Source organism: Styela clava, chromosome 1 (genome assembly GCF_964204865.1).
Source record: "Styela clava chromosome 1, kaStyClav1.hap1.2, whole genome shotgun sequence".
Classification (NCBI taxonomy): Eukaryota; Metazoa; Chordata; class Ascidiacea; order Stolidobranchia; family Styelidae; genus Styela; species Styela clava.
In genome coordinates this window covers 20,898,299-20,925,471 of record NC_135250.1, presented here as the reverse complement: position 1 = coordinate 20,925,471, position 27,173 = coordinate 20,898,299, and the positions used below count along the sequence as shown (strand labels likewise).

The window sequence follows — 27,173 nt, the reverse complement described above, 5'->3', positions numbered from 1 at the left end:
GAAATCATTTTATTTACATAACAGGAGAATCTACAATCAGAAAACCATTAACATTTCATGAAAATTCTGAGAAACATTCTGGCCCTTCCACATCTGGAGAGACAAAGTTGAACCAAGTCGCTCCTGCTTTTATTACCCGGCCTCATCGTGCGATAGTCAGATCTGGATTGCAAGCTATTTTTCGATGTACGGTGCTTGGTCAACCTGAACCCACTGTGTCATGGTTTCGGAATGGAATCCAAATTGCAACCAATATGCATTTCAAGGTGATTGTTATTATAAAATTCGTCTTTTACCATATGGAGTAATGTACTTTATGTAATATTTCTGAATAACAATATTGGACTATGCGGTTCTAAAGACAAACGATGGCTTGTTATTGAACGAACAGAACGAACTATTTACGCACATAGTTTTTGGAATATGCCAGTTTGCTTGATCTGTTCTGTGGAGCGTATGATACATATTGTTTACGACCAATGGTCTTCAGTGTGCATAATACTCTTTGCATTGTGTATGTATTTTTTGCCATTTAGCTGATTGGAGTGTTTGGTTGTATTACGAAACTTAAGTTACAGTTTTACCTTAGTTTAAGTTTCTTATGATCCATCCGGACACGGGACTTATAAGGGGGTACGCAAGCTCGCAATCTGTAAATAATCATCAGATTTCCCCACTGGGTGAAGTGACAAAGATGGGCTAATCATATGGGCCTGTTGTGAGTGAAAAACAAATTGGTGTTATTCATAATAAAGAAACATGAAATATAATATTAATTTTTTATTTTTCAGGTTGAAGATATATTTGGACATCACTGTCTTCGTATTTGTTCGACTAAATTGTCAGATCAAGGAACTTACATGTGTACTGCTACCAATCCTATAGGTGCGTCGCAAAAGTCGATTTTATACATTGATTATAACCCTTACTCTTGAGTATACCATAATACCATAATGTCAAATTGGCATTAAAAAAGTCAAAGTCATTTTATACCAACATGCCTATTATTGTGTTATGACACGTTCGCTGATGTGGTGAAAATAGCTTTTCTCGCGCTTAGGATAATACATCTATTTTTAATTTTTTTTTCAAGTATTGTAAGGCTTAGTATTTCACTCCAAATAGTGCTATTTTTGAGTGTATTTTGGAATTCTGTGTATATATTTTGGCATTGTTTTCTTATTCCCATCATCAACATATTGAAAAATGCTATTTTGTTGAATTACATTATAATATTCAACTTCAAGGTGAGGTGTCCTGTAGTACTCAACTCGAGGTAAAAGCAAGAGAAAACTGCGTTCCTCCGAGCATTCAATTTTCTACTGGTGCTACACATCAAGATGAACAAATTCATACAGCACGGGGATCAGTTGTTCAGCGCAACATTGAGAAACCCCCGAAGGAAGTTTGGGTTCATGCTGGGAAGACGATCAAACTTTCACTCATGGTTAGAGGAACACCAAAGCCAGAAGTAACCTGGAATAAAGAAGGAAAACGAATATGCAGTGGAAATAGGTGTGATATGTAGTATTTTTGTAGTAGGAAAGTAAACGGTGCTCATAACAATTAATATTTAAGTAAACGGTGCTCATAATAATTATCTGTTTTGCAATATTTGTACATTACCACAGAAAACTAGTTTTCGAGTTTCTCATACTAAAGCGTCATTGCAGCTTTGAATTATCTGTTATTGTCTGTTTGTGAAAATAATTCATAATTCATGCTAGTATACTAACGAATATTTTAAGCTACTGCGCAAGGTTAAATGTTTCATTTTACAATTCAGATATGTAGTTTCGTCAGAAAATGATAAATACATATTAAAAATAGTTCGTGTTAACAAGACTGACGAAGGATCTTATTCAGTTGTGGCTTATAACTCAGCTGGAATCACCATATCAAACTTAATCGTACACGTTCGAGGTAGGTTGTCTATGGAACAAAGTGTATAAAATATACAATTGTGCACTTTTTAAAATGAGCATTGACAATGCATCAATTTTAATAGATAAAGTACCAGAACAGTTCGGGTTAATCATTGCTGTAAATTAAAATCAGATTTCAATCCAGTTTCTCCAGATTGTTTTGAATCTGATGTCTTAAAAATGTCGTGTTTTACTTGTATCATAATTGTTCTCTTTTTGCACGCTTATCCTTGTTATGCAATACTTGTCCACTTGTTACATACTTGCTTGACGTGTCCCACACGTGTCTTACTTGTACCACTTCTATCACTGTTCTTGATTATGATTGATAAAATTATTACTATGACGTGAGATTCATAATTTTGGTCAAGTGGGACAAGTACGACACGGTAATTTGAGACAGTAGTTACTAACTAGCCGTTACGTTATAAATATAGATGATTGTTGAATTTCTCGCCCTTTTGATTTAAACTAAATTTAATTTAGCTAAACTTGTCGTTCCGGTTTTCCAAACTCCACCCGATAGTTCAATAACACTCCACAAGTGTGCTGATGCAAAAATAAGATGTGTTTTGGAAGAAACTGCCAGAGAATCATCTGCAAAATGGACAAAAGATGATAATGTGATAGTTGACCAAAGTACGGAAAAATATGAAATGAACAATGAAGGGTGAGAAATTTATAATGTCTTATGAAAAGTTGCTTCAAGTAGGACTAAAAGGAGTAAAAGCGACTAATATAAACATAATGTTTCAGTAAATTTCTTATTTTTAATAGTTTTCATGATGTATCTTATTTCCCGACTTTTTTTTATTAATTGAAATATCCAATTCTAATTATGCCATTCCATTATATACATAAATAATGTAGGGGATTTTAATATTCTCCGGAACAGGGCCATACGCCAGTTACCACTTACGTAGGGAGGTACCATATTTTTTCCATTCCTTATATAGCTTTTCATATTTATTACGATCCGGTAAAGGCTGTGGGCCAACCCCGAGATCCGTGTTGCCACGTTTATCATTGAAAACCATGAACCATGTATAGATTTGTTAATCTCTTGTGTTTGTTGGGTTCTTGTGGAGAACAAGTCGATTTTCTGCGCAACCAACGGATCACCAGATTTCAAATTTTCAGTACTTAAATTTAAAATACTATTGCTTTATTTTTTTTTTCAATTTTAGTTCGAGTCTTATGGTACCTGATATGCCAAACAAAATTGTGCGGTTTTAATTTGAGCATTGCTCGTTTGTTTCGAATACTATGCCATTTTAGAGGCCCCCACTAATGTTTTTTACGTGGAAATATGAAATTGAGTCACTACTTGCTATGCCTCAATAAATTGTAATCAATTGAATATTATTTCATTATTGTTCTATATTTGTATATAAGTTCGTTGCGAGAGCTGGTGATCAAAAATGTTACTTTGGAAGATTCCGGGCAGTACTCATGTACAGTTAAAGATCAGACAGTAACAAGCACTCTCAAAATCTGTGATGAAAGTAGCGATGATGACGTCAGCTCAAGTAAGTTACGTCAGAAATACATTTTGTTTTTGCCGGTTTAAGCGCGAGTTGTAAAATAAATCCTGTAGGAATATAATTTTATTATGTTGATCAAAATGAGGAAGAAGTGGCAATGCAAAAAGATCGGATTCAAACGAGATATAAGATGGCTGGAATTTGACTAAATCACCTTTTCCTCTAACAAGCATCGATTTAGAAAAATATTTTTGCAAGCCAGAAAGTATGTGCCCAGATGGTGCTGTTGACCACGTTGAAAATTACGAAAATTAATCTCTTTTTGGAAGTACTTTTAAAATTTACCAAAAAGTAAACGAGAAATTAACGTTTGAGAATCCTTGATAATAACACCGTTAGTTAGGTGACCAATTTTGCCACAGATACTAATTCAAATTACTTGGAGGGACAAAAATTGCAATTGACATACGCCGATACTAATATTAACTATTTTAAGTGTATCGAATCGTGTTTTAAACATTTTTTCAATCTTAGATGGGAAAAGTTCAGCTGATCAACACGATTCAGTGCCCAACAATTCAGATAATCTCATTGGCGGCGTTGTTGAGAATACCCCGGTCGAAACCGATGAAACGGATAGCGTTATTGTACCTGCAAAGGAATTGACAACATCAGCACAGATTATCACCAATCCGCTTCCAACGTACATGAAAGTACCTGAAACGGGTACCTTGGTCATTCAGCACAGTGTTGATAAGATGAATGAATCATGCACCTGGGAACTGAATGGCACAAAACTAGAATGCATGGATCGATGTACAGTAAGTGTGAAGACTTCGAAAAAAAGTACCAGAATAATTAAAAGTGAGAAGGGTAAATAACTCTGTTTCTGTAAATTCAGATTTCAATTAACGAAAAGTATTGTCTTGAAATGAGACAAATCAAACCAGAGGATGCCGGAGAAGTAACTTTCAAACTTGAAAATGGTTCTCTATGCACAACAACATTAGAGGTTGAAGGTGAGATTTTCAGTGATGAATATGATTGTTTGCACTTTCTGAAAATATTTTGTCTACTATTAGCATAACGTGACTATCAGCTGGAGCCACGCGACGTTATCCTTCCTCTACCTTTTTTGTAAAATTCTTCTCTTCGCTTATTCGGAACTCTTTATTACTCACTGACATAAAAACTACTTCAATATTAGTAATACAACAGCAAATACAAAGCAAAATTCCTCTTCAAGAACGACAAAATTCTTACCCGGGAGGAATTTCTTCCCGCTTGGGACAAGTGGCTCTATGTCATTGCGATGGCAATGCAACGATGATATATATATCAAGAATAAAGTTGAATGTTCTAAAATTCTTTGCTGAAGAGTCTTACCTCGGTCAGATAAAAAGTGTAGCACTACAATCACGACCATAAGCATAGGAATTGTCGCTGTCTCTTCAAGCAATTTTATTTGGACTTCAAAGACAGACCTCCACCATTGGGCTCTATTAATCATTAGTTTCTTAGATATAAAATAAATTGCAGCAATCTAATCATATTTATTGATGAAGTTTAGTAGTTTAATCAGTTTAAAAATATTCGCAATGTAATAAATGTATAAGACCGTGAAACTCTTCTCACAGCTCTTCCGATACCACCTGCAACACTTAGATTATCTCAGTTGGATGGTCAGCGAGTTAGACTTTCCTGGGCTGAATCTACAACTAATTCGACCTCACAAATATGTGACGTCACAAAGTACGTTATCGAAAAGAAAACTTTCAAAGAGGACGCATGGCAGAAGGTATGCTTGATAATTTGAAAGAATGATTGTTTCCTCAAACCTCAGAAAATTTATCAACTTCCAACCTCGTTAATGCTTACTTTGAAAGTATTTTTGCGAGTTGGCGCTTGAATAGTTAAAGTCATCGTTTTGTCTTAAAAGGTTCAAGCCGCTTTCAATAAAAAGGACTGGCATCTACTTTAAAAACTTTGTCTGATCTGCAATAGTATTTTGAGTATTTAGCTCTCATTTTCCTCACACATTCTGGTTCATAAAAATTGTTGATCAACTTTTTCTTTACATTGTAATTTAATTTCTATTTGTGCTATTGCACTGACAAACCAAAAAACGAGATTTTTACAATTAAACTATTGCAGGTGTCTGAGGTATCTTCCACTGTGAATTCTTATACAATTCCAAAACTTCTTGCTGAAGAGACATACATATTTCGAGTGCGATCCAAAAACAATGTTGGCATCAGCAAAAAAGCAACAGAATCGGAAAAATACTTTGTCGGTATGTAAAGCTGGATCACCATAACATGACCTTCAAAGCTTTTGAGCATTTACTATTTAGCACAGCATCAAATAAGCTGCACACGGAACTCGCCATCTTATTCAACTCCGATGCATATTTCTCTCCTTTTCAGTTTCCATCTACTTTTTTTTTTACATTCTCGCTTCCTCTCTCTTTCTCAATTCTCTTGACTCTTTTTTTCTTTACTTTTATTCTCTCGCACGACTTCAACGCTGCAGCCCCACAGATTTGCTGTTTGCATGGGTTGGAAAATAAGGAGATTGATGAAGGAGAAACAGCTCAATTCACTGTCCAACTCAATAGGGCGGATGTACAGGCTGAATGGTTTCTTAACGGTGTAAAACTCGTAACCAGGTAATCATCTCTTCATGTATTACAGTAAAAAGGAATCTTTAGACTTGATTTTACTACTTTGGGACTTCAATACTTCCCGATATAAAGTTTTTAAATTTTTTCTCATTCATTTTTACGAGTGAAAAATCAAGAAGAAATCATTACAAACGATACATATGGTACTTTTCGATATGTGCACATCGCCAAAAGCTTCAAATGATTAAATTTTCTGCTTTATTTTAAGGGGAGAATCTTGTCAAATACACTCAACTGGAAAATCTCACTCATTGATCATGAGAAATTTATCTGCGACCGGAAGCGCGAGAGTAGAATTCAGTACTGTTGACAAAAAGATTACCACCGTATCAAATCTTATCATTAAAGGTAAGTAAAAGCAAATAAAATACTTTTAAATTCTCATCGTTTCATGATTTATTTTGACGAATTTAGGCCAATAGACACTGTTTACAATTTGCAGGAAAACCAGTCACAGTACGAAATGGACTGCAAGATGCCACGATGGTAGAAAATGCAGATGTAACTTTTACAGTTGCACTTTCTCGAAACGTGAGAACCTTGGGACAATGGCGATACAAGGTAATTGGTGGAAGTTGGTTAAATATGTATATTTTTATATGAATATGGTAACTAAATGCATGTTAATATTTAGGTGCTGAAAATTCAATTTGCTTTGAATTTGAATTTTCAAAATTGATTTATTTTACTTGGCAAAATTTGCCACATTACACCATTTTGCTACATACCTCGTAAATAGGAATGTAATATGTTTCAGTCAGCTATATTGGACCTTTACAAAAAGCTTACTGTAGTTACGTCTCGAAGGTTTCGACAATCTCCCTGAAAAATTTTCATACTGGTTTTATAGTTTGTTTATGATAAAAAATTCTATAAATATGATTTTCTCCAGGGAAAACTTCTTCGAAACAATCATGATATTGTGATAGAAAAGAAAGCTGAATATCAAACATTAACAATGAAAAATGTGAAAGGCACTGGTGCTGGAACTGTTGAATTTTGTCTACCTGGTCAGTTTGGTTGTAATATTGTACATATTTCATAATCCCCATTTATTTCTGCTTTTTGTTATAATAATAACACCCTGGAAAAAAGTATCATATTTCAAAAAACTGTAGCCATTCAAGAATTGGTATAAGATTATTGCCATCGTAATGTTCTGGATACCTAACTCATTTGTATCTTTGAATCTTTCGAAGGGCCCTATCTGGCAAATTGTGTGGTGCTCTTCGAAGACTTATATATAGATGTTATATACAGATAACTACATTATATTTTTGCAATAATTACCCGTAAATGCATTTTGATATTAACTTGTCCTTTAATATCACAGATGAGGCAGGAGCGAAATCGAGCGCTGAACTGTATGTTAAAAGTTGGTTCGACACAGAACCGTTTCAAAAGATCGTGGAAACCCCTCCAGAAACAATGTCTGCCACGCCGGGAGAAGACGTTGAAATAGGCTTCAAAATTTCCAGTTCATCAAAATGTCGACCAAAATGGATTCATAATGACCAAATCATTGCCCCAAAGAGCAAAAAGTAAGTTGAGTATAGGTATTCAGCCAGTGTTAATATTTTCTAGGAATACTTTGTTCCAGTTTGATTTAAAAAATTAGCTTTATGAGAAGTTGATGTTTCGGTTTACGACCATAGACGCCTTCATTCAGTTTTGAAAAAACTATAAAAATAGATAAACCGCTATTCAACTGAACTTGTCTGCATTTCCGAATTCAAACACATTGAATATATATTGACTTGTATTTTATCTCTGTTAAAAATTACCCACCGTAGAACATATTCAATATTCCACATTTTAAAGTGTTGGATGACAAGCTAAACACTCATGGCATGTATTTTATCAAACCTAGCCACTACCCAATATAGCGCACTTACCTAGGTGAACTATTTTGTTTTCAAGATATGTGATAAAGCAAGAAGACGATTTGTTAAAACTTATTATCAAGGATGTTGAAATAAACGACTCCGGTATAATAGAATGTACGGTAGATAAAGATCATTGTCAAACGAAAATAATTGTCGAAGAACAAGCACAGATAGAGGTAAATAATGTAATTCTTAGTCCGATTTAGTTCATTTATTTCCTGACATGAATGAGCTAAATTTCATTTGTTTCAATAATATCAATCCTACAATGCTTTTGTTGGTACGTGCTGTGACTTTTTTAGACAATATAGTTTTGTCATGAAGGAACACTATATCTTTTCGCTTATATTAATAGGACAAATATAAATGCAACAACCTGATGAGGGGCACTGTCTTTGAGAATCTAGATTAAGAATTAAAAATTGCGTGTTGCTCACCTTTATTGCTTCAACACAGGGGTTTTCAAAATAATCGTTGCAACGCACTAGTACCTCGCGAGATAATTTGAAGCGTGTAGCAAAATGTCAATATATCATTTTACCGCATATATAATTTGTCACAAACCGTTAAAATCTAAATATTTACGATGATAGAGAAGATCGATTGACGATATCGAACCTTCGACAGTCTATGTCTATGTGCACAAAGCAGGTTCACGTATGGAAATTAGTGATCAAAGTGAATGACTTCCTAATACTGGTAAATAATATGTAAGACATAACCATTATATGTGCATACAATTCTTAAAATTAAAAATAAATTGCAATACGGGTAATAATACTTTTATGCAATATTAATAGATTTTACATTGATATAACCTGTTCGTTATTAATTGAATTTCAAGCAAATACCGGAGCCGGAAGCAAATCTTTCAAAATTTTTGAATAAATCAAAGGAAGGAAAAGCGGTCCTGGTAAATTTAAATGAAGGAAAAGAAGCGGGTGAAATAAGATGCGAAGTACAAAATGCTGAAACAGAGGTGGTTTGGATGAAAGACGGAAAACCGATTGATTTTATCAATGAAAATATTCAGGTTCAAAATAATTATCTACAAAAGTAATAATATAGTAAATTATTCTTGGTACTCTGTTTTCTGGCATATCAATAAATCGGAATGAATTTCTTCCAAATATTTTTTATTGTTCTATCACTGTCTGGACTTTACGCATCACATTTATATGTATATATTTCATAGAGGCTTGTTTAATGTACCCTTTGCAAGCCTTTGTAAGAGATTACACAGTAACTTACATGTACAGTTGTAAGCAGAGGTTTGGCTCTTACTTTGGCCACACTCGATGCTTTAAATGCTTTGTGTACCTTTTATCTCAAAAACTGATCGACATCGAGTTCGTTCATTCTCACTGTGCGTGAGGTGTGTTCCGTCAATTCGTTATATATGTTTTCCGGAAGACCATTCTACTCTACATCGCACTACAGAGGTACGACCCATAGATTTTTGATAGGAAACTTCTTGTTCCGCTGATTCTCTCATTCACTTTGCTTTCGCAAGCAACTCCTAACGTCGCAGCTTTGTTAGTTTATTCATGTGCAGATTTACCTAACTAATATAATATGGACGTTTTGTGGGAACTTTTTTCGTGGCTATATTTCAAGTAGACTGTTTTTATTTTCAGGAGATTATCGAAGGAAAAGAACATATTCTGCGTTTTTCTAACATCGAGCTTTCAACATCTGGAAAATATCAATGCTGCATCAAGTCCGACATTAACGATTGTATTGAATATGACATTTTCATCAAAGGTAGTAAACAATGAAAACCCAACCCCTGCTTATTCACGCATCGATATAATCACCAGAATGAATAAATAGGAGTTGATCTGGTGGTAATAATTGCGCTGCGCAGTCTTTCTTTGTTAACATTGCAAGCTATGAATCAATCTTTACATCTAGCCCAATTGTCCAATTAGCTCCATCGCCCAATTCAGGAGGCGTTGATTAGGCAACTTTTTTACATGAATAAAATTCGTCCAAACTCCAGTATTGTCGTACGTCATATTTTTTCATCCTTCTGCTTAGTGAATGTGCACTTCATTGCAGTATTTCATAATTTCATGGTAATCCAAGTCATTTGTTTTCACTTAAATGTAATTTAGTGTTTTATTATAAGATTTAAACAAGAGTTAAAATCCAATAATTTTCTGAAAATTCATGAATATTTAACGTTTGATTAGTTTTTCCTCGATAAACCAACTTATTTTCAACTTACTAAACCTCAACAAACTGTTTTATTTATTCGGCCAAGTTCAGACATCATTTGGTCCATAAGCAGACCAGACTTGGTTGTAAAACTGAAATATTTTTTTTAACTTACTTTTAGAGCGGCATCAGATGATATCCACAAAGTTGCCATCTATGATGGAAGTTGTGCTCTACCAAGATTTAAAACTTAGGGTTACGTTGGAGGACTCGAATTCTAAAGTCAAATGGTTGAAAAATGGAAAGTTGATTCTGACTAGCAGTAGCCATAATAAGAATAGAGGTAATGACAAAATTAATGTTTTAAAGAAGCTTGTATGGTTCAAAGAATAATTTTTTAAAAAATATACTTTAATTTAATTCATAATAATGAATGCATTGCAATAAAAGAATTATTATAAATTTTCGAGTCGGTATTCGAAAAGCTTACTCAATCTCATTCAGAGGAATATTAAATTGCAAATTATTTGTAAACCTCAACGTAATTAAACTCTAGCAAAAATTTATTTGAGTGAGTCTCGAAGAAGTCAACACATAAGATAAACAAGTAATACTTACATAATCCTAGAGTTTTAAAAATATTACTTATATATTCAATTGTTATGAAACGATGACGGGTTTTTATTAAACAAGAATAGAGTGTGGTTTGCAAAAATACGCGAATAGAAGATTTTGTTCAAATTCACTTTGTGTTGTGCAAGGTGCAACGATATCTCAGCGCATAAAAGAAGAAGTGGATGGCGATGACCCGAACCAGAGGATTCTAGCAATCAATCATGTGACTAAGGAAGACGCTGGAAAATACACATGCGAAACAAAACACGATACTACCACCGTTGAAATAATCGTGGAAGGTGAAGGAAATGTTAAAATACATTCATTCGTATTTTGATAATTGACATTTGTAGTAAAAAGTTTTAACTCAGCTGTTGTAATCGAAGTTGATAGGCGATTGTCAAGTTTTACATGGAGGTCGAGTCGGAGTCAAAATTTTCTATAGAAATTAAAAGTTGAATTTACTAAGCGTTGTTGACAGTTTATTAAAGGATTGCATACGTGAAGATTTTCTTATCGAAGTTGGAGTTTCACAGAAGCTTGGCTCGGGTAGGAGTCAAACTTGTTACCAATTTGTAGTCAGTCGGAGTTAAAAAAAAATATTTTTTTACAACCCGGGGTTGAAATCGATTGTAAACTTTCTGGTTTAACGTTCAAGCGTTTTGGTGGAAATAACCTTATGATCTTATTTCGCCGAAGTTTTGTTGAATTGAATGCCATTTAAAAAACAAAAAATCTTCAACAATCTGAGTAAGTATGTAATTGTATTCAGCATATGTGAGTAGTTAACAATTAACAGTGAATGATTTCGTTATTCAGTACCACCTCTGGAAGTCGTTGAACAAATGTCAGATGTTGAAATATATGAAAAGGATACTGCTTCTTTCCAAATTAAGCTTTCAAGAAAACCTACTGACAGTCCAACCTGGAAACTAAACGATAAACGCATCGTTAACTCTAACAGATCTCAAGTATGCTTTCTTCTTCTCTTCTTCGCTTATTCTCTCGTTTTTCTCTTCCACCTTTCACTTTTCCTTTCTCGAAACGTAATCTCATAATAACATAGCTATTTCACACGACAGGTGACATGTTCTGGAACAACTTGCAGCGTGACTGTACGAATGTTAATGCGACCGGATAGCGGCGTCGTAAAATTTCAGTGCGAAGATCTGGTTGCCACAGCTACACTTAGTGTTAAAGGTTTGCTTTAGATTTACGACATAATAATTAGATCAATTTAAATACAATATGAACATCCATACCAAGATTTGTCTTTGTTTCAGCTCCTCCCGCAATATTTTCCAAGCCAATATCCAACATCTCAGTACTAGAAGGCAAAGACGCCATTTTTACTTGCGAGGTTTCAGCAGAATCTGCAACTGTGGAATGGAGAAAAGGTTGTGTAGCAAAAAAGATGATATATATTTAAGTAAAAATAAATACTATAATTAACGGGTATTTAATACTGTAGGAGAGTGAATTGAACTTTATCGTTTGATAGAATAAAAATCAAAAAATTATTTTGCTATTGTATTTGCTTAAAACTGTTCATCTTGAACTTTAAATTACAGGTGAAGAAGTTTTAAAAAGTTCTCAGAAATATGTCATTGCAAAAGTTGGAAGATCACGAACACTGAATGTCAAAAATATTCTATTTGATGATGCTGGAATGTATGAATGCCACACGGAAGTCGACGCAACTGAGGCAAAGCTCACAGTTGAAGGTGAAGTTATAAAATTAGTATTTTATAATAGAAATAAGTTGGTTAGACGTATTATTGAATTAAGCCAAGAATGGTGTATTTTATTGTAATTTCGTCTGCTAACCTATTCAATGTATCTTTCGATAAACCAAATCAATCTCAATATTTGCGAGGGTATAAACTGATCATAGGTCAGTAACAGGTGCCAATTATTATAGCCGAAACACACTTTCAGCAAGCTTTTCTATGGGGCATGCAAAAATCTTATTTTGCAAAACTCAAATGACAAATAGCATGGGGGTATCTCTTCCAAAATTTAGGTTCCCTTTTCATACCTGCATATCGAAAGGTATAGCACTATACGTATTAAATGATATTATCATTACCACTTTTATTATAGCTCCAATACTTGAAATAGTTGAAGATATTGAGGACGTTGAAACGACTTTGAGTGGAAACGCTTCGTTCACTCTCAATCTATCTCTACCTAATGTACAAGTAACGTGGTTCAGAGACGGAAAAGTATTAAGAAATGTGGAAAAGAGGTAAAACGAATATACAGTTACTCATTGTTGTAATGGACATCTTTATGCATTGAATAACAAATACACATTATTTTATTTATTTATTTATTCAGGATTCAAATTGCGAGTGAAGGTAGATGGCACGCATTACACATGCGAAAACTAGAACTCAAAGATTCTGGTTTGATACGTGTGAAGGTTGAAGACAAAATTCTGACGGAAGCTGTCTTAGTAGTAAAAAGTATGTAGACATTTACTTTTTGTTTATAAAGCTGTGAAGAATTAGAAAGTAGAGTGCGATCAAATTGCGCTTCGAAAAACTAGGATGACTAAGGGTATGCATCGGAGATACAATACCGATCATGTAATATAGGATGTATGGTTCAAGCTTCATCAGCCGCGTTTCATCTAAATTTGTGCTATAGTAAAAGAATAAATTTACAATCTTGTTACTCCAATTTACACATAACCTGATATAACCTTAATTTCATTTCAGAGCCACCGCCAATATTTACAAAAGAGCTGTTCGACCAAGTGATTGACTTGAAGAAGACAGCAACGTTCTTATGTGAAGTTTCTGATGCAGAAGCCAGCGTTATTTGGTACAGGGACGATATTGAGGTAGATATTTTTAGCCTGGGGAGTGTATATGCAGTAATGGATTTTTTTTTATTGTGTCATAAAATAACAAACCTGATTTTTGTATGAACGAAAAATGTGCTACCACTGGATTTCACTCTATAGTTGTCATCCATATGACTGACTGTGGTGAGATTCTGGCGGTTCAAACTGGTTTGCGCGAACCTGTTTTTAAAAGTCGTGGTAATCAGCGAACCAGTTCTTATTTTTGATTTCGAAATTAGACGACCAAAGCAAACGGTTAAGGTGCACTGTTAGCTATTTGTTCGTCGACATAGTTTTCAGAAATGATGAAATCTGTTGTTAGTAAGTTCGACTCAAAAAAGAAACGTTTCTTAAATTTTCCTGACTATGGATTTCCCCGTTGTCCACAAAATTTCTATGCCAAGATTTTTTTCCAAGGACCTCGGGTGTGTCAAATATATGGTGTGCCACTTGCACCACACTTTCCACTTTCACCTTTTTGCGGAATTCCCTTCCGCGTGGATCGTTACTATTAACAATGTTCATTCAAAATGTTTGAGTCCAATCGGTATTTAATATGTCTGTAGCGCAAATATCTATCTTGCACAAGTATTCAATGATCGCTTATGATTCTATCAGTGCCCTTTCCGATCTATACGGGACATTGTATGGAAGAAATCGAAACGGGATTTTCATCTATGTGGTTTTCTAAACATATTCTTTGTCTAAAATGCTAAATCGAAACACTTCGTTGCACAGATTGTACCCGAATCGGAAGACAACTCGTTTCTCAAGTTTCGATTATTGAACGAAGGTACGGTTCGTAGGTTGACAATCGAACGAACATCCGTTCATCACGAAGGAAAATATTCTTGCATAATTGCCGACAGTGGATATAGATGTGCATGCGAACTTTTTGTTCGACGTAAGTAAAATATGGAAGCATTAGAGATCATTTACTCAAAGTGTGTTCTAAAGTGCATAATAGTTCATGAGTACAGTGGAAATGTATATGCGGAATCGGCTGTAATTTATAATTAATAATTGATTAATTAATCAATAATTAATTTATTGAAGTACTACCGATGTCGGGAAGTTTATGTGCACAATATATGTGTTTATTTCAACATAAAAAAAATGTATGAAAAGAAAATTGTACAGGCTATTTTATATAATATATGAGGAATTGTTCACCACCGACTGCGAATTAAGATTCACAGTATCGCTTGTTATTACAACAGGAATACATAAAATCACGGGATTGTTTTACTGGCTGGAAAGTTTTTTTTTTTGAGTTACAGCCATGCCCATATTATTTTCATAATTTATAACAATAGTAATTTCATATGATAATTTTAGTACCCAATGTGAAAATTATCAAAGAATTACAAAACGTCGAAGTCTATGTTGGGGAAGAAGCTGAATTTAGAACCGAAGTATCCTGTGCTGAAGTCGATGGAGAATGGATGTTGGATAACGTGAGACTACACCTTGGAGATAATGTAAGCGGTGTTCACTTTTGTCCACAGATTGTTTTTAGTATATTTCTGTAAATCAATAAAGCATTCCAGTGTGATGACAAAACAGGGTTGTACATCACAAAATCCTACATAGTTTAGGATTGAAGAAGATCCCATAATATTTACCCATTTACAAGATTAATCAAAAATAGACCATTCGGAACATATCCTAGAGGGAACACAACTTTTGTACAAAGCGTCATATATTACTGAACTTTTGGGTACAATCATACGCAAACATAAGATTAAGTGTTACTTAAATTTTCTTCATTTTTGTAGAAGTAACCAAGAAATTTATGAATGTTATTTTTTGGGGACAAACTGTATATAATATGCTCAGTATCGACAATTAAAATGTGATTTGAAAAATAATAGATGGTCGAATAGTCGTGATAGTTTGTTATGAGCCATGTTTATAGAACGCAGCATTGTGTCACGGACAATTTATATGGTACGTACTTGACTAATGAAAAATCCTGTATAATGTTTAACTATCTATTTTTTTAAATTTTGAAAATTTTTTGAATTAAAAATATTTTTTAACGTGCTATAAACGAAAAAATGATAGTAATAAAGTCCAACCTCTTTTTCAGATTGAATTTTACAAGGAACATGAATTGCGAGTATTAAAAATCAGCAATGTTAAAGATTCTGCCGCTGTCTCTTTCAAAGCTGCTAAGAACGTGGTATCTACATGCAAACTAACAGTATCCGATCGTCCGGTGAACATAGTACGACGACTTTCTGACACAAATGTTCGAGTAGGGGATAACATCATACTGGAATGCGAATTCAATCAGCCTGAACTGGATGTAAGTTAATATTTATGAATTATACTCGTATTTATAACAGAATTAAGTTGCAGTCGTCAATTTACTGTAGATTTTAGTAGTAATTAAATGAGAATTGATATAAAGTCATACACACATATTTGAAGATGGAAGTTCTGTCATTTTCAGCCCGTTTCATTGCAATAAAGCAGATGGGTTTCCCATCCCATATATCGGAACGCTTATCCTATGACCTAGGTAAAAGCGTGACCCAAGAAAAAAAAACATGATCCATGCATTGAAACATATTCTAGATCTGGAGAGAACATAACTTTTGTGCGAAGCTTCCATTATTAAAACTTTTTGGGTTGGGTACAACCATACGCGAACAAAAGTTTAAATGTTAAATGTTAAACAAATTTCTTTATTTTCGTGGAAGTAATTGGAAAATCAATGTAATTTTTCCTTTTGAATCGCCCTGTACATGGCTTTCCCGATCTATTCGCCAGCTGAATTCCATTTGAACCCTTATACATACAACTATCGCGAAACCAGGCTGTGGATATTATTTCTATGAAATAAAAATTCGATCATGAACACTCTACTATGTGTTTCAGTCAATATCATTTTCACTGAACTTGTTAATTTTGCTAAGGCCTCTTATACAAATTAAGCTTAATTAAATCGACCATGAAGAGCTTGGCTTGGCAAACTTCTTATGGACACGCAATCAAAATATTTATTCTTGAATCTCCCACTCCAGGCGGTTTGGTTATATGATGGTGAAAAGATTGAAGAATCAGAGAAAATGTCGATATCAATAGAAGGTACAAAACACATTCTGAAACTGACCGATGCCAGATATGACGACGAAGGAAATTATACGTGCAGATATAAAAATAGAAGGTATGGTGGAACTATTGTTTAAATATAATTCAAAAACTTAATGAAGTCAAGCACGAAAAAATCAAAACGAATTTGTCTAAACGCAGGACTAGAAGAAAAACCATTGACGACCGAATTTGAGTTGAATCTCAGATGTGAAATACGTAATTTTAGTCCAAGCCAGTTTCCAATCTTAGGAATCATTATTGAATTTTGTGAATTAAAGCTTCGACTCCAACAAAAGTGTCAAGTCAAATCCTCTCACTCTCATTGAGCTCGACTTGATTGTTGCAAATAATGTAAGTCGTCCGATTCTAGTCGAGCACCTAATCATGTCGTCTCATTTATGAAGTAGAAGTTAAAATTTTTGAATTTGGTCGAGCAAATACCCATACTTCATACATTACGTAAAATGCGTATTGGAGATTCTACTTACTTGGAAAATCCAAAGATTAGCCTTCATCTCAAACAATATGACCCGTACTTATAGGTCGTGTTTTTACCTCAATGCATTTGCATATTTGCACCTAAACACATCAAAATTGTCCAATTTCTTCTAATTCAGAACATCAGCTGAGATCAAAATCCGCGAACCACGGGTTCACGTAATTGAGGAACTTCACGATGTAACCTTATCTGAGGGTATGGAGACGAAATTGGAATGTACTTTATCGTACTCGGGAGCTGAAGTTACGTGGAAGAAAGACGGAGAAATAGTTGGAACAGAAATTCAAACGTATACAGAAAAGGTTCGAACTTAGAATACCAACTTAAAGCAGTCTGAATAAGTAATGAATTCCGGTAATTCGAAAACAGTAGCCTATTTATTACCTATTCGTAGTTTCTAGTGCAGAGACTTATACGGAGTAAGGGCGTGAAAAAACTCATCTGGTAATCAAAGACATTAAAAATAGTTTTTTGTGGAATAAGCAACTTCTGGTTATATCGACGTACTACATCGCAAAATTCCTCTGAAATATTCCCTGATCGACTTTTGTCATTATTCATTTTATCAATTACTGTTTAGAGTTCAGCAAAGGTATCGCGGCTCGAAGACCAGTATTGCTTTTTGCGTCTCTTTCCCCCATGAAATGCTATTCCCGACTTAATCTTTATATTTCATTCATGATTTTTCATTTTATTTTAGGGAGAACATTTTTCAAAGCACACATTACTAATCGTGAAATCGCAAATTTCATCATCGGCAATATATGAAATATGGATGGGAGAAAGACTTCTCAGTACTTCAAAGGCATGTATCCTATATTAGTGGCTATCTTACGTTTTTCATTCTATCATAAAATAACCTAAACCGCTCTTACATATTAGAAATAAAAGCTGAATTATGACCCAGCGTTACAAAATAGACGGTAAAGTTTTATATGAAAATTATTTGCATAATTAACCCGTGATATATATTGAAATACCGCTGACGATTGTTAGTCGATTTTATTGCAGTAACTCCAATCGACTTGGCATTCAACATAATTATATGTCCCACAACCTGGAATAACATTTATATAAGGCCAATCCATCCTCAAGTGTATTCATTTTCAATATTCAGGTTGTAGTACGCCCCGCACCTGTGACAATTTTGCGTGAGATAGAAGACGCTTACGTCAGAGATGATGCAGGGAGTACTCAAATGGAATGTGAATTCTCTGGAAGCACAGATGTCGTATGGAAAAAAGACCACAAGAAATTAAAAGTACATAGCTTAGATCTATTGGGAAGACATCGTAGATGCTCGAAATATTCCCACGCCTCGAGCGAGTTTCGATTTAAGTCAATTTAGGAAAATTTAGGTTTTGACGAAACTACCAATATGAAGGATTAAAATTGCCATGTAACGCACGTCATATATCACACGTGCTCGGTGTGTACATAAAGCAATAAAAATATTGCAGACTTCTAAATAGTACAATTTTGTGGGTAACAATTTTTTAGGTGCTGAACACAATTTTTATATTTTTTACGTTGAAAAAAATACTTAGAATAGTGAGAGTAACACAATGGAGTATGTTTTTATAAAAAAAAAAAAATTGCATGAAAAAGGGTGTGATTTTATATTTTTTTTATTTGATTTAAAATTATATAGATTTTAAAGTTTTCTAATTGATATTTGCAATAAAACTGCATAAAAACATACTCCAGTGTGCTATTTTGGGTAATTTGGGTGAGTAGTAACTTAGTATTGAGATCGTTACGATAATAGGTGCGTTAATTTGAATGTAGGTCTTTTGGTCAGAATCCAGTCAATCTGGAGAATATAATTCCTACCAAGTTCCAAAACCCTTATTTTATATATGAAGTTTTGATATAAAGCAAAATATCAAATTCATAAACAAGTATTGTTTTCTAAAAATAATCATAATTTTTAGGTGATAATGGTTGGACTAATGATTTTGACTCCAGAAAATACACTGAGTAACCGGTCCTGTGGAGAGTTACCATATTTTGGAATGCAATAATATCCCCGTTATGCATACCCTGCCCATTTTAAATCTTGTGTAATGAAATGACCTGGAATTTTGATTCAAAATCTCTAAACTGCGCGTACACAGACCGATAAAAAAATATTTATTAGACGTCACGTTTTTTGGTATTATGACGTTTTATTGTGGTTATTGTCTTCCTAATTTGTTCGATTGAATTGCAAGATTGCAGTTAACGCATATCCCCCCAAAAAATAAAATCATGTCTGATGTAATAATATAGTTTCCGGGGATCCAAAAAACACCACAATAGGTTTTCATTGTTGCGTAAAATGCAAAATATGACATCATATTAAGACGTCAAAAATATTCAAATTTTAAATGGGGCCCTCGCAACGAAATCCTGCTTTCGCCACTGGTTGGACTCAACACATTTTTCTACTGTGACTTGTTTCATCATATTTCATATCAGTTATTGGCAATCGCCAATATATTTGACCCTTGTGAATAGAATGTAAAAATTAATTGAGCATTAATTGAAATAATAACGTCAAGCGCTTTTGTTTAAACAAACAAACTAAAAGTAAACTGAATATTTGTTACAAAATTCGGTAAATGTTAAGTTACCACTTATTAGTTATCCCAGTCAAATTACACAAACAAGCATAAAAACACATGTTGTTTATTCTTAATAGTATATAAGTATTAGGTATTATTATATAGGTATTAAAATAAGATACGTGTAAATTAATAAATTTATGCTCGTCTATGAAAATGTGTTATTGTCGCTACTGACCACTAAATTTTTTCCAAGAATCATGCGTACGAGATATTCCAAAACACTGGCAAATAACTGTTTCTCGTTAGACAATCTAACCACCAACCTCTATTTATGTCAATTTTATTATGTGAGCATATATTTTCTAATAGCGGTTGACTTAGAACGCCTGATTCTATCTTCAATAGTGATGATCCGCTATCTTTCTTACACGGACTCGTTATTCCAATTCACATGTCTCGCCATCTTTTCTGTTTACTAATTACTTTCGAATTCAAGTGGAATTTGGGACCATATATATATATATATATATATATATATATAATCATCCGAATTTACCCTTAATACAGACTCGGATTTAGTTACTGCTGTTTTCTGGAAGACTGTTAAAACGCTTAGTAAACCTATTACTTTTCGAGATCTTGTATCAAATTACTTTTTTTATCACCTTTGAAAGTCCGAAATTCCGACTGTCGACTGATGGAAATTCGAAAATACGATTACAGCTTCCACTCTCGTGAAAACATGCCAAACTCAGACTCTTCCATCTAACCTGCAACCTTCAGTAACTTTATGCTGATAAAGTTACTGAAGGTTGCATATACACACTATCATTGATTTTTCAGGATTCAGAAAAGCATGCTATTTCATCTGGAAATAGCAAGAAGATTCATTATCTTGAAATCAAATCTCCTTCTGTATCTGACCGTGGTTTATATACCTGTCAGGCATTACAAGGGAATTGCGTTACTCAAGGCCATCTAGTTGTAACAGAGTATCAAGTGCAATTCGAATCACCTCTGCAAAGTACTACAAAAGTGAAACTAGGTAAAGTTAATTTGGTGTTAAAATTCAAGTCAATGTTAAGTGGGTAAAACGATAGTTTTTCAAAATGTTTGCACACTACAACTTTGGATGACCGTAGAGTGTACATGAGTTTTTTGGCGCGTACTTTACAGTTTGACATAGTTTATCAAACTTATTACACGGTTGTATAGTGACGAATCAGAATTCTGATATAATTACCAACTTTATCTTATCACTCAACCCAACAAGTCAGTCAGTACCTAACCACCATGCGTTAATTTTTACTGTTTTACTCTACGAGAAAATAGACACGGACGTCCCAATCACTCATTAAATTACATGTCGGTAATCACGTATGAAAGTACTTGTCTATCTGTTTTACAAATGTTATATCCAATTCCGAAAAATAGTTTCATTGCTTATTTCCATTTCAATTTCTTCTAAAAAAATCTAAATGATGTCGGCCACCTATTAATTGTGGCACATATGTGTAGTAAAACTTGCAAAACATATGAAACGTGATAGTTCTGTTCATATTTCGAATGTCTATACATACGTACTTCATTATAGAAATGAGTAGACCTAAAACAGAATAAAAAGTATTGGCTGTATAGACGTTTGAAACGCTGACAGAAAAACACCGTTTGCTTCATACCAGTTGCGCATGTTTTTTCACCTTGTTCTACGAGGTTCTTGTATGTCATATTTTTGTCTATATCAGTTGTATTTTTCTTTAGGAAGCTGCGCTGTATTCCAATGTACTTTAACATTATCTGTTGATCGCGATGAAGTTGAATGGTTCATAAACGGAGAGAAGGTATCGACATCATCGTGGCAGGAAGGATGTGGAAAAGTGCGCAGAAGAGCAATCGGGAAGTTACACTCTCTCTCGTTTGATAATATTCAAGAAAGCCTGAATGAAGCCATATTGGAATTCAAATGCAGAAACGCCGAGTCAAGGTTTGATATTTTCCCGACAGATTTAGTGCACTAACTTTTTTTTTACCACAAAAACTAGTGCTTCCGAAGTATGTGCACCAAGATGGCGTACAACCCGAACATAGTATGTGTACCAGGTTAGAATTATCAGGTTGTGCGCCATTTTGGAGCACATACTTCTGAAGCGCCCAAAAACTCAATCAGAAGAAGTTAAAATCTGAATTCTTCCGCAGGTCGACAATTGCAGTGGTCAGTACTCCCGGCAAAGTTTGCAACCTATCACACGAATACAATTTCGACAACAACTCATTGGATGTTTTCTGGATTCCTCCTGCAAGTAATGATGGAAGCGATGTGAAACATTACATTGTATCTCTTCTAACGAAAGATGATTCCGTAGAGACATACAAAGAAGTGCCAGCCTCGTCTGACGACACCTTAAGTGCCACGTTAGAGGAGATTAAATATGACGTAGAGTATAGGTATGTGTTTTTATTTACGGATAGCGATAATGGGATAAATTGAATTTTTCACGCCAGACCTAAGTAGACCCTTGGCCCAGCAATACTGCCTCGTGTTGATCGAAGTGATAATCTTATTAAGGCAATAATAAAAAAAATCCTGTTCGCTGACCCGATCACTACCAAAGTAAATGCCTCTTTCATATTTTGGAAACAACTAGTTTATATTCATTGTTTATGAATATTGTTATAATTTTTCCATGTATTCACTATGCCCCTCCATTAACAACTTATACTATTTTCCTGTACAGGCTAAGCGTTGTGGCTGTAAATTCAGTTGGGCATGGAGAAACCTCTATCTGTGACGGTGTCAAAATCACGTGTCCGATAGAGTTCGTTAGGAAACCTGAAGATATTCGTGTGAAGGAAGGACAGTGCGTAGAAATAGTTTTTCAGGTAATGTGATTTCAGATTTCATCAGCCAGTATTTTTGCTTTTTCTTTTATGACATGTTATTTATCTTGGTTGCCTCAAGTTATAAAAAGATTAAATTAATTGATGGCTTAAAATAATTAAATCATCAGTCCATTTCATCTCCATTTTTAACATTTCAAATGCACAAAATATTTTTTATTTTAATTTTTTTTATGCTCTCCAATCAACTCCTCTGATCGTATATATGTATATATTACTGTATATCTACCATCTACATGGTAGTTATGCCAATGTTGCCGTATGGTTTAACCCATTTATTTTAGATTTCAAAATCGTTTCGTGGTCACACTATATGGAAGAAAGACGGTCATATAATTGAGGAAAATGAACGAGTTATGCTTCTCGAAGATTCTGTACTTAGAGAATTGGTACTTGAAGATTCACAACTTTCAGATACTGGTGTTTACAGGTGAACTAAGCTTATTTTTCGCAATACCGTATTTCAATTTTGTTACCTGATTGTTTTGTCGTTTTCCCGCGCAATCAATTTATTGTTTTCTTTTCTTTTTACTCCTCGCACCAGTCGCACACGAATGGTTATCCGTTGGATGGTTGTCCCCAGAAAAAATTCTTCCTACATTTTAAATGTGCAAACTTTTATTGTTCATTTTGAAATTGAATGGTTTACAAACAAACTGTTTACATGATCATTCTTGTTATTTTGATTCAAAATACCTACCCACTTGCGTTTGAAAAAAATACTGATGACTAATCTCAGTCTAGTATACTGCAGCAATTTTGGGTCAATTACTTCGCCTAAACTAAAAATAAACATCAAGTTATTTAACTAAATTTTGGAAACGCAACTAAAAACTGACAATGCTATGAGTAGGAGCCAATGTACACAATCATGCTTGAAAAAATTGACATTGTCACTTATGGCATCTTGCTTATTATCCAATGTTACAAAAGTCTATTTTTGAATTATACGTGAATCCATTATTCTTTACAGTTGTATAGCCAATGACATATGTTCGTCATGTCATGTTCAAGTTGATGCCGCTATAAAGTTTCTGACTCCCCTTACTGATGTACAAGGTATACTCGGTAACGTTGCAACACTCTCTTGTGAGGTTTCAGACCCATCAGTTGAGTGTATTTGGACCAAGAATCAACTACTCATTGAGCCAAATGTGAGTAATTACATAAATATACTGTTTAGCAATCTCCACATAGATATTATGAAATGAACGCTTTTTTACAATCCTATTTATTGACACTAATAGGGTATTGGGTATGGATAGAGCATATTCATGTTAATAATAAAATATTGGGTCAATGTCGGTTATTATTACAATTGGGGTCATTCATTGGACAATTGTAATGGCAAATCAGATGCAAGATCAAGGTTTAAAAATTGAAAAAGATAGGCGGCGGTTTTCAATGTGAATGAGCCGCTTTGTTGTTCTTGTTTCTTCATCGAAGTTAAAGCGAACTAAAGTTTTATATTCATACTAAATCTATAATCTATTCATTAATAATAATGGAATGTCATTTTTACAGGAGAAGTATGTTTTTGGTAATGATGGTTTCCAGCGCTGGCTCAGTATTCAAAATGCCAAAGACACTGATAGCGGAATGTATAAATGTGTTGCTTCGTTATATGAGGGAAACGTAGCAAAAACATCTTCCAACCTAACGATAAATTTGCCAATGGAAAAAATGAAGCATTTGGAAAACGACAACGAAGAAGAACTATCTTTATCTTCGGAAAATACGAATTCCGTGTCGTCATATTCAATGACATCATCAACTGATGACGTCAGATCTGAAGATGAAGCGGAAAGCCTTGAATGCGAAAAAATAAATTCGAAACAACAAATTTGTAAAGATAAAAATGAACACAGCACACCTATCTCATCCGATACTGAATTTACAAATCGAGATGCAACACGAATCGATGAAACTAGCAAGAAAACTGATTGTAAGTTTAAATCCACGAAGAACGTTGATGGTGAATCGTTGCTTGGTGATATTTCAAATGAATCCCTACGTAACGTTTATGCTCAAATCTCTGAAAGAACTTGTTTGCCTTGTAAAGAAACTGAAGATGGAGCCGACATATCAAGAAACGTTGTAAGCGCTGAAACGGATGGAGTGCAATCTACTAATCAGAACAACATGCCCTCAACATCGGAAGAATATGATGGCGTTATATCAGTATCCCCCGATGATGTTCAAAAAGAATATTGTTTAGATCATAATTTGAATACAGAAAGTACAACTGAATCAATTACGACAGAAGAAGATATAAACGAAAATGATGGTTTGAAGCCTGCTTTTTTTGAAGAAAGTTTGGCATCAGAAGAGGATGTGGAACCATTGGTTCTTGAAAACCGAAACAATGGAGATAAAAATCAATCTCATGCGGAAATTGTGGACGTGAGCGAAAATATTGAAATAAACGATAAAATTAAGATGTTACCAGAAGATGTAAACCCATCAAGTAACGTTGTTGCAATAACCTATTCTGGCCATGATGCAGAAGACGAAAACACACAATGCGACAATGAAGAGTATATTGCACAAACAGTCCAATTGGAGGAATCTCCGATTGGAACATATATCTCTTCTGTTGACAATGACGATATTGACGAGACACACAAATTTGTGATCGGTTCTGCTGTGAGCGAAACATTTAAAGACCAGCAAAAATCTACTCAACTTGAGGAATATACAGACATTGTCGGCGGTACGTCAGAGTCTTGTGAGACCCGCGATGCTGAAGAAATATTTAAAGAAACATGTCCTGTTTCAAACCTCAATATGGAACATTTGACTGAAACGTCCTCTGGTTTGGACGAACTTGAAATCATACAATCGTCGAGTGAATTTGTTACTGGTGATAATAATCAAAACCTGGACAATGAAACTGGACTTGAAATTTCAACAGAAAAACATGACACCGTGGAAAGGTCGGAATCCCCTGTTGAAATTAAATCCCCCGAAAAGAATAGGGAGACAAGCGATTGCATACTTTTGAAAGCTGATTCTGAGAAATTTCTTAATATTTCCAACGTGTCTTCTACTCCTACTACTTGTGAGGGAATTGATGATGAATCGAATAATATCATTATCAAAGAAAACATGGGCAAAATAGATGAATTTCAAGACATAATTTCTTGTGTAGTGAATGAAAAAAAGACAGAATCATTCGAAAATGACCCTGATGAGATGAAGGCATTCATTGTTAGCCGAGTAGTCGACAATAATATAACGGTGAGGCAGACGGCTACGGATGACATTGAAAAAATTGACCCTGATTCAAGCGACCAGACATCCAATGTTACTGACGAACATGAGAAAACAATTAATGACGACATACCAACGTTTCAATCTTTAGGCACGACTGGGTTACAAGTGTACGACGACAGACCAGTGCAACATAATGTTGATACTGAGAGAAATGGACAAATACAATTCCCAGATAGTTTGAATAAAGAGATCCATTCGGGACCAGAGTCTCCATCAGCGCCTACGGACAGTGAAATGCTGGATGCAATATATGTTAATGAGATTCTTGATATTAATTATGGAGTCAAAGAATCAAATTACAAGCAAGTCGAAGTTACAATCATTGATGACAACTTCACCCATAGCCATGATCAATCGCAATCATTTATAGAAAATATGGCAGCTGGTCTACAAGATTTTACACGTGAAAGTTCGTCTGAAATCAGTGTATTAGAAATTGATCAGTCGATTGTATATGATGAAGCAGATATCTCTGCCGTCAACACTAGTCTTAGTTTTGACGGCACAGTGAGCGGAGATTTTCAAAAAATTCAAGATGGTGATCATGCAAATTTGTTAGAAGATATCGACCAGAAATCTGATGCGAATAAACAAGATTACACTGATTTATCTGAAAACATACCATCAAACGATTTCTCGGTGACGAGCCAGCGGGTACATACTGATATGCAATTTGAAAAACCTTATATGACTAGTGTTGAGGATATCACAGAACACGGTGAAAACAACCGGGAAGAAATTACAGAAAATCGGATACAACTTGAAATGATGAATACTGGAGAAGATAAAACGACGATGCAAATTTCGAAAGAAAATGATGATGATATTGTGCACAAGAAGTAAGTGTAATTCGTATTACTCTGATATCATAGTTAAGTCCTACGCTTCAACCACTAGGCCAGCACGCCCACAATTGATCAAATTCTGATCTTGAAATTGTGTTTTAGATCTCCAACACCGCATGCAAGTTGCCTGAGTATGGCTTCTTCGATGACTTCATTGAATAGCTATAATACTGCTACTGATTCCACTCCAACCGAAGGCGAAAGTTATATAAGTGCAATGTCAGATGTCAACACACTGTGAGTATGATAAATGTTTACTGAAAAGGGGCTATTAAAGATGGAATTGTTTGGCGCAGCTGTGGTAAAAACTCTCACATGACCTCTCTAACTCTCTAAATGCATTATTATTTCGAAATTACGCTTCAGCAGAATTTTATTGGGGTGTTGTGCATTTGCTGTC

The 27,173-nt window shown here is 34.5% G+C and overlaps 1 protein-coding gene across 6 annotated transcripts in view; it reads left to right on the top strand.

The window, feature by feature from the left end:
- LOC120341953 (uncharacterized) overlaps positions 1 to 27,173 on the top strand; it is a 130,938-nt gene that overhangs the window by 83,479 nt on the left and 20,286 nt on the right. For all 6 annotated transcript variants that reach the window (XM_078111550.1, XM_078111556.1, XM_078111561.1 and 3 more), the window contains 42 exons: positions 25 to 266; positions 792 to 885; positions 1,248 to 1,515; positions 1,787 to 1,923; positions 2,412 to 2,595; positions 3,321 to 3,454; positions 3,944 to 4,230; positions 4,311 to 4,428; positions 5,047 to 5,207; positions 5,564 to 5,702; positions 5,942 to 6,077; positions 6,301 to 6,440; positions 6,535 to 6,653; positions 6,985 to 7,102; positions 7,426 to 7,633; positions 8,013 to 8,154; positions 8,823 to 9,011; positions 9,616 to 9,742; positions 10,320 to 10,481; positions 10,900 to 11,052; positions 11,573 to 11,724; positions 11,836 to 11,953; positions 12,037 to 12,150; positions 12,325 to 12,477; positions 12,857 to 13,001; positions 13,094 to 13,221; positions 13,477 to 13,601; positions 14,343 to 14,508; positions 14,943 to 15,085; positions 15,697 to 15,915; positions 16,637 to 16,779; positions 17,324 to 17,507; positions 17,906 to 18,010; positions 18,323 to 18,466; positions 20,598 to 20,799; positions 21,516 to 21,738; positions 21,951 to 22,199; positions 22,490 to 22,634; positions 22,937 to 23,082; positions 23,626 to 23,806; positions 24,177 to 26,767; positions 26,876 to 27,010. In XM_078111550.1, the coding sequence (XP_077967676.1) occupies positions 25 to 266; positions 792 to 885; positions 1,248 to 1,515; positions 1,787 to 1,923; positions 2,412 to 2,595; positions 3,321 to 3,454; positions 3,944 to 4,230; positions 4,311 to 4,428; positions 5,047 to 5,207; positions 5,564 to 5,702; positions 5,942 to 6,077; positions 6,301 to 6,440; positions 6,535 to 6,653; positions 6,985 to 7,102; positions 7,426 to 7,633; positions 8,013 to 8,154; positions 8,823 to 9,011; positions 9,616 to 9,742; positions 10,320 to 10,481; positions 10,900 to 11,052; positions 11,573 to 11,724; positions 11,836 to 11,953; positions 12,037 to 12,150; positions 12,325 to 12,477; positions 12,857 to 13,001; positions 13,094 to 13,221; positions 13,477 to 13,601; positions 14,343 to 14,508; positions 14,943 to 15,085; positions 15,697 to 15,915; positions 16,637 to 16,779; positions 17,324 to 17,507; positions 17,906 to 18,010; positions 18,323 to 18,466; positions 20,598 to 20,799; positions 21,516 to 21,738; positions 21,951 to 22,199; positions 22,490 to 22,634; positions 22,937 to 23,082; positions 23,626 to 23,806; positions 24,177 to 26,767; positions 26,876 to 27,010 (9,169 nt within the window). The remainder of the gene's footprint in view (positions 1 to 24; positions 267 to 791; positions 886 to 1,247; positions 1,516 to 1,786; positions 1,924 to 2,411; positions 2,596 to 3,320; positions 3,455 to 3,943; positions 4,231 to 4,310; positions 4,429 to 5,046; positions 5,208 to 5,563; positions 5,703 to 5,941; positions 6,078 to 6,300; positions 6,441 to 6,534; positions 6,654 to 6,984; positions 7,103 to 7,425; positions 7,634 to 8,012; positions 8,155 to 8,822; positions 9,012 to 9,615; positions 9,743 to 10,319; positions 10,482 to 10,899; positions 11,053 to 11,572; positions 11,725 to 11,835; positions 11,954 to 12,036; positions 12,151 to 12,324; positions 12,478 to 12,856; positions 13,002 to 13,093; positions 13,222 to 13,476; positions 13,602 to 14,342; positions 14,509 to 14,942; positions 15,086 to 15,696; positions 15,916 to 16,636; positions 16,780 to 17,323; positions 17,508 to 17,905; positions 18,011 to 18,322; positions 18,467 to 20,597; positions 20,800 to 21,515; positions 21,739 to 21,950; positions 22,200 to 22,489; positions 22,635 to 22,936; positions 23,083 to 23,625; positions 23,807 to 24,176; positions 26,768 to 26,875; positions 27,011 to 27,173) is intronic.